The sequence below is a fragment of the Tamandua tetradactyla genome, chromosome 5, assembly GCF_023851605.1.
Source record: "Tamandua tetradactyla isolate mTamTet1 chromosome 5, mTamTet1.pri, whole genome shotgun sequence".
Classification (NCBI taxonomy): Eukaryota; Metazoa; Chordata; class Mammalia; order Pilosa; family Myrmecophagidae; genus Tamandua; species Tamandua tetradactyla.
Genome location: NC_135331.1, coordinates 10421654 through 10429281, shown reverse-complemented (window position 1 = coordinate 10429281; position 7628 = coordinate 10421654). Strand labels below are relative to the sequence as shown.

At 40.7% G+C, this 7628-nt stretch overlaps 1 protein-coding gene across 17 annotated transcripts in view; it reads right to left on the bottom strand.

The window, feature by feature from the left end:
- Positions 1-1625: 1625 nt before the first annotated feature.
- The window catches only part of KDM2B (lysine demethylase 2B), a 121652-nt gene continuing 115649 nt past the window's right edge, over positions 1626-7628 (bottom strand). For 15 of the 17 annotated variants that reach the window (XM_077159785.1, XM_077159777.1, XM_077159780.1 and 12 more), the window contains one exon: positions 1626-2945. In XM_077159785.1, the coding sequence (XP_077015900.1) occupies positions 2764-2945 (182 nt within the window). In that variant the 3' untranslated portion in view covers positions 1626-2763. The remainder of the gene's footprint in view (positions 2946-7628) is intronic. The other 2 variants (XM_077159778.1, XM_077159779.1) reach the window with 2 other exon arrangements.

The window sequence follows — 7628 nt, the reverse complement described above, 5'->3', positions numbered from 1 at the left end:
TGGTGTCTTTCTTTGTAAACATTCACATTCTCCAGAGGAAAGGGTGCAGTTTCTCTTCTGGGTTAAGAAGCTACAGTCTAACACAGCATGTACTCCAGTCAGGGCTTCATCAGAGAAGCCATTTGTAGCCTCAAGCTTAGGCTGACCTCACCCAAGACTATTCATTTATGAAATAAAATATTTGTCCAGAATCTGGACTTGTAATGGGGTGTAATCTTAATGAATGTTCCACACACTTGGGGTAACACATCTGTGTCTGCTTGGCAACTGTAGCCTCAATCTTGGAGAGAACCCTGTGTGCTGTGTGTTCCTGTCATAATTTTGATCCTGGCCTTTGCGGACAACATTCAGCCCCTCTTGGCCTGGTCTCTTGGTACACCTGTGTGCTCCAGGAAACACTGCAGGGGAAAAGTGCCCTCTCACCTTGAGCCCTACAGCTTTTAACCAGAACTGGCTACAGGGCTCCATATTTGCTAGTCATGAGTGAACCTGTGTGGACTGTGCCTCTGAAAACCACTCTTATTATATCAGTGGTAACAAGGATGACCTTTCTGGATATTGGACTAACTCAGTTTTATTTTGATAAATATTCAGGTTGCCAAGAAAACAGAAACTTTAACCTCTCATACTGGACAGTCCCTGTTGAATGATCACGCTTGCAAAAAGTAAGCCATGTTTTAAAATAAGCCAGCATTAACTAATCTCCAGAGTTAAATTCTGGGGAGCAACAGCTTTAATGTCTCAAATTTGAGTCAGCAAGGTTGTCTGGCTTTAAGTAAACAGGAGTCAAATATCTAGATGGGCTCCTTGTCCCCTTATAATAAAGCCTTTTTGCTGGGGCAAGAGAAAATGATTAAAGGGCAAGTATGAAACTTTTCAATTAGCAGGAAAAGCTTCTTTTGCAGGGCCACAGTCTTATGTTGCTATTTTGTATTGAGTTACGTTGTTACTCATTATTGGGCGAGGAAGTTGGTTATGTCCCCATCTTTAAAATCACCAGAGCAGTCATTTCTGTACATGAGTGAGAGGGCAGGGCTGTCTTTAAAAAAAGATCTGTGGTCTAAAATTGTTTCTCCCTGGTTTCTGGACAAGTTCCATCAGCATAAAGCATCTCCTCAGACCAGCCTGGCTCAAGGCTAAAGTTGTAGGCCTCTCTAGGGGCCAGATCCCACTGCAGCTCCCAGGGGGAGGTTGAGAAAATGAGCCCCTTCTTCTGAGATGGGGTATTTTTTAGGCCCTGGTAATGCCAAGTGGCCAGGTACGTTATCTTGTACAGGTGTTTTACAGGTTTGGAATGGAAAGCCACCTCAAGGCAGTCTGTACCTAATCTAGACACGCAGCTGCGGCTGGACCACAGCTCTTTCCTATTACCTTTATTAGCCATAGCAGTGGAGTAATTTCCTAATGAGGAAAAACAACAACAAAACATATCTCAAGGAGCTGCTGCATTTCAAGTGAATGAGAATTTAGAGACTGGCCTCAAAACTATGCATACTAGTAAGTATATTAGTATAATAATGTATATTATATTAGTATAATATATATTAGTGTAGAGAGTACTGATGTTGGGCTTTCCAATTAAATTGTTTATCCATCCTAGAACAGAAACCCTCAAAGTCCAGGAGTAAGTTTTTGTACAATTGTTTATACAAATTCAACAAAGGTAAAACCGCCTCAGGGAAGGTCTAGGAAAAACACCACCTTACAACAATGGCACTTATGAATGCATAACTTTACAGTTAGGAAATAGCCATGTAATAACCCTGAAACGAGAACTCAACTCACACCTTAAAGGAGAGAAAAAAGGAAAAGAAAGGCTATGCTGGATCATTTTCTACTTCTTGACTCACTGTATAAATTAGATCTATAGAGAGTACAAGAGCTCATGCTGGAGTGAAGCCTTCCTGAGCGCAAAGGCTGAAGTCTGAATTTTAAAATTTTGAGGAAAGGTGACTTCTATATAGAGAAAACTTGGCAGAAGAGTGTCTTACTCAACTAATAATTTACATATTTCCACAACATGCTTGTATAACTTCTTGACATACAAAGCAGGCTATAAACTTCCAGTTAATCATGCTTTTATGTGGAAGATCTTAACCCACTTTGTCAGATCTGGGCACATTTGTAGACAGATTCTTTTTGTTAATGAAGTACAGGTTAAGTTCTCTCCTACTTTAAGGAAACCATGAAAATTGGCAATCTCAAACAATAAAAACACTGGTATGCATTCAAACCTTGCATAAATAACTTTTAAACAATTTGTACAAAAATAGTTCTGCATAATGTAAGATGTAACAAAACCAAAAAATGTGTCAAGATGGTGGCAGAAATGTGGTGTGTGGTCCACTGTATGAAGACACCAAAATCCTTGGAGGTAAAGAGAATGAGGTGTCCCAAAACAAAATAAAACAAAAAAACACCACCAACAAAACTAAGCTCATGCTTCTTAAATAAGAGAATTTCTCCAAAGTCCGTCCTCCTTTCTGATGGGAATGTCTCTTCTTGATAAAGGCCGCCTTAGAAATGGTCTGGAAAGCAGTAGAGTTACGTTTCAGAAAGACCAAAGGAAAGGGTCCGGCTTGCTCATTCTAAATATGGGTAGTTGAACGGCATTTTCCTTGGCAAGACTTGCAAAATGGAATCGTTCTGTGGTCTGGTGTTCCAAATTGAAAATAAAATCCCATGTTTTTTTAAAGTCTTTCCCCCTCCCCCACCGGCTTCCCTCCCCACCACTTGCCCAGTATTTACATACTTGTCCTTGGACTAACTCAGTTTTTGCAGAAGTTTTTCTTCCACTTGCCCAAACTGGACACTCACAGACATTTCAGCTATGAACTGCTCACAGCCTTCCTTGGTGACTTGCTTGCAGTACCTTAGGTCAATGTGACAGATATTTCCACAGCGTTTGAAGAAAGACAGGCACTGATCAGTGACCTTATTGCAGTCTGCAGGGAAGAGGAAACAATGTGAAGTGGGAAAGGCACTGAGTCCCAAGGCCCCCAAATCCTAGGTGCCTAGCATTAAAGAAAAGGGGTAGAGCTCTCAAGTGTTCAAACCCTTGAAGCCCAGAAGCCCAGAAGGTAACTCTATTTGGCTAAAAGCTCTCTCTTCAAATGGAGAACGGTTTCACCAACCAGCTAAAGGTTAATATATTGCCTGAAAAGCAGTCAGATGGTCCCAAGTGAAAACCATTTATAATCTTAACACTTAGCCTCTTTTATGTATTCTCACATAAGTAGATCTTTTTTTTAACAAACCAGAACAGATGATAGTTTGTGCAATAGCTTGCTTTTTCATTTACTTATTACTGAAGATTATCTGCATGTGTATACTATTGTACAGTTACTGCTTCTTCCCTTCAGATAAATTCCCTGGTGAAGAATTGTCCAACAGTGGGTGGAGCTCCAAGGGCAGCTTAGATGCTACACTCTCACCACGTGCCAGCACTTCTGAGCGCTGCACAGCACATGTCTGAGCCATCAGGGGTTTGTTCCTCCTCTCCATGTGCCTGAATGTTTTACCCAAAACCTATGAAGAAGGCCAGTATGCTAGAAGGGGCTGCAGTGGTCCTTTCCAGAGAAAGCAAAAGCAGAATTCACAGTCCTCAACTATCCCCCCACCTGCAGAAAACTTAAGTAGTGGTAACATATATGTAACAAAACTTGCCATTTTAATAATTTAAGTATACAATTCAGAGACATTAATTACATTCACAGTATTGTGCTACCATCACCACCATCCATTACCAAAAAAGAACCTCTGTTCCCATTAAGCAGTCACTTCTCATTGTTCCTTGCCCACCCCAAGAGTAGGTGATTAGATACCCACTCTTTGACTGTGGATTTCTATCAGCTTGTACCTCTCTTTTGTCATCCTTCAATTTTAGAACTGAAGCCACAGTCAACTGGCTTAAATGCCAGTTAGCATCCAAATGAGACTCAGAGTCACTGCTCTGGGTAAGAATAATGATTTCTCCCTCCTGATGGCGTCAAGTTTGAGACCTTTGCTTATTATCCCTAGTATCAGCACTTTCATTTGGGGATGGGGTGGGGGCTCCAGTTTCAAGGACTTGGTTATTAACTCTGGCTAGGCACAGTGAGCCTTCAAAGTGGAGTGGAAGCTTCTGATCCAAAGCTGTCTGCCCAAGGAAGACAATCAGTCAGCGGGACTCCAGGTCACCCTTCACACCAAGCCATGTATGCATGTAATAGGCAGCCGTGGGATGCACATCAGCACCCCTAGCCATCAGCACCCCTAGCCATCAGAGAGGCTAAGAGTGCTGCAAAGGCAGAAGAGACATGGCACTGAAGGAGGTACAGGACTTGGGGAACTGGGAGCATAATTCAAGGAGAACAACATTTCAGGGTGATGAGTTGGGAACTGATCAGAAGTCCTTGAGAGGAGGTGGCAGATCTGGGTCTGAGTGGGGAATGAGATGTATCCTGAGGCTGATGTTAGACTCTGTGGAAGGCAGGCAGGGGGCTTGGAAGGATGAAGGCTCTGAGGAAGAATTAAGTGACCCAAAGTAAAGGCTTCTGAGGGTCACAAGCAACGCACTCAGTGCAGGGGCAGAGCAGCTGTGGCTGGGAGGCCATCTGGCCACATGCACATGCTCCCTAATGTAGCAGTCTCACTACTCACAACCCATCCTAAAGAACATATGATGGTTCTGTCTAATGTCTGAAGATACATAATGTACTCAAGTATATAAACTATGACATTTTCTTGCCAAAAATGTCTAACCAAAATCTAATCAAGGCTCTCTAGACCTAACTTGGCAGGGCAAATTAAACAACACCATGAAGCCAACACAGAGACCAGTCCTGAATGTAGAATATTCTTTGTGAAAACTCCTAGATATTTCAAAAAGCCAAATGTCAGGGAGGGAAAAAGATAACAGGGCTGTTATACAATAAAAAAGATTATGTTTTGGTTGTTTTGTCTCTGATCTTTTCCTTTGGTGTCAGAGTGCTGTTGTAGTTTTGTAGGGTAAGGCCCCCCATTCTTAGGAAATGCATGCTGAAGAATTCAGATGTGTTTTGGGGGAGAGTCATATGGCTGAAACTTTCAAATGACCAAAGGAAAACAGGCACATATCTGTGTCTGTCATGTGACACTTCAGCAATTGTTACAGGTGAGCAGAGGATACGTGTGTGTCCTTGTACTGTTCTTTCAATGTTTCTATATAGGCTTGATACTGTTCAAAATAGAGTGTCATGTGGGGAACATGATGGATTAAAAAAAGGATATTAACAAGCTTTTTAATAGGAAACAACAGAAAATAAATTATTGAAAGGAGTATTACCAGTCAAGACCAACAAAAAAGTTCTAGACAGATCAAATAAATTTCAAAAATGATACTGCAAAAGAGGAGAAAGCAGGAGACATTTTCAGAATAATCTAATAGTGGTAAAAGCCTTTCTAAAATAAGGTTAAAAAGCCTCTCACCACAAATGAAAAAAACTTTGATCATTGCAAGGTTAAAGTTTTCTGCATGTCCAGAACAATCAATCCAAGGTCCTACCCCATCCTGAGTGAGAAAGTTCAGAGCTCCATCCCCAACAGAAGCTTTAAATAGCTGGCACATGAACTGGCACAAATATCTTTTTCAAACCTACTACAGTAACAGCAGAAGCACAGAATCAAGAAAAAGGCTACTTAAAAGCAGTAGGATCACATGGTGCCCTGCCTGGCCCCTCATTCACACTGAAAAGGACTGCTGGTTCTGGTTCCAGAGGGAGCAGTGACCCTTATGAACATACTAGAAGCATATAAGTCTGGCCCAATCTGTCTAGTGGTGGTGGCCTGAGAGACTTGCTGTCCCAGAACTTGCCCTATGTGTAAAAAGTGGCTCACCCAGCTCACCTACAGAACACTGTGGGAGAGCAGTAAGGACTTGCTGGCTATAGGACATACAGGGAACTGCCCAGACCATCAGGAAACTTTCTAGGGTACACACATGCCAAGATAAGACACGTGTGCAGAAAAGAGCAAGGACACTTCTGAGTGTGCTTTGGCCTTAAGTTCTCTAAACTCATTGTATGCATAAACTCAGCAGCACAGCACTGGCACATGTTAACGAGCAAGAACTGGGAAAGGTGCTTCCCCCTTTTTTTTTTGCTCCTGGGATTCAAGGAAAGCTGTCATGACACTAGTTGGATATGAGCTTAAAGAATGGACACATGAGAGTCTAAGTTCTAGCAATAACAAATTAAAATATCAAAATGTCCAGGTTTCAGGGTTCTTGCCTGCCATGCTGGAGACCCGGGTTCAATTCAGTTTGCCTGCCCATGCAAAAAAATAAATAAAAGTCCAGCTTTCAAGAAAAGATTACAAACCTACAAAGAGATAGGGAATAATGGCCCAAGGAAAGAAGAATGGTAAAGCATTAAAAACCATCAAGAAGGATCGGATTTGGGATATTCTAGACAAAGACTTTAAAAAAAATGGTCCTATGTATATACTCAAAGAACCAAAGGAAAACAACTGTAAGAGATCAGGAAAACAACAGGTGAATACAAGGAATATCAATACAGAGATGGAAATTATGAAAATGAAGGAAACAGAGATGGAGACCACAGTAATAGAAATCAAAAATTCCCTAAAGGGGTTCAATAGCAGATTGGAAGTGGCAGAAGAAAAGAACAGTGAATTTAAAAAGATAAGACAGTAGAAATTATTCAGTCTGAAGAGCAGAAAAAGGAAAAAATGAAGACAAGGGAGCAGAACCTGAAGAACACCATCAAGTTTATTAATATATGCCTTGTGGGAGCCCCAGAAGGAGAAGAGAGAGGCACAAAAAATATTCAAAGAATTAATGTCTGAAAAATTCCCAAACTTAAGGAAACACATGAATATATACACATCCAAGATGCTCAGTGAAGTGCAAACAGGATAAATGGATCTACACTGTACTGTGCTATAAGCAAACTTTCGAATGCCAAAGATAGAGAATTCTGAAAGCTGCAAGAGAGATGCAACATGTCACATACAATAGAACCTCAATAAGATTAAGGTCCGATTTCTTATCAGAAACCATGGAGGCAAAACAGGAGTGGGAAGACATATTTAAAGTGCTGAAAGCAAAAAACTGCCAACCAGTAATTAACATCCAGCAAAAGGGATTAAGACACCCAGGCAAACATAAACTAGGTTGGAGTTCTTTGTATGGGGTTTCATTATTCCAATGGTCCTGTAAATCTACAATTATTTTAAAATAAAGTGAGCTACTAGGGAAAAAAATCAAAAGAAAAATGAAAAGCTGGAAATAATACTTAAAGAAGATGAGAAAAGGGAATAACTTCCTTAATTTATAAAGTATGCTCTTAGACCACTAAGAAAAATTATTAACCTAAAATAGGGAGCAGAAAAAAAAAACTTCAAAATACATGATGCCTCATAAAGTCTGACTACATTGCTAGAGCCAAGACTAAACACACTCCATCTCTACTTCCTCCTGACACTCCACAAAAATAAGAGTAAGGCTTTTTTTCAAAGGTGCAAGCCCAGAAAGACGGAAAAAAAAAAGGGCAAGACTACAATGGTAATGAAATTTTGGTAGTTGGAGAGAGATAACTGGTAATAGTAGACTCGAGAAAGTTTAACAGTACTCTTGAGAAAGTAGACTG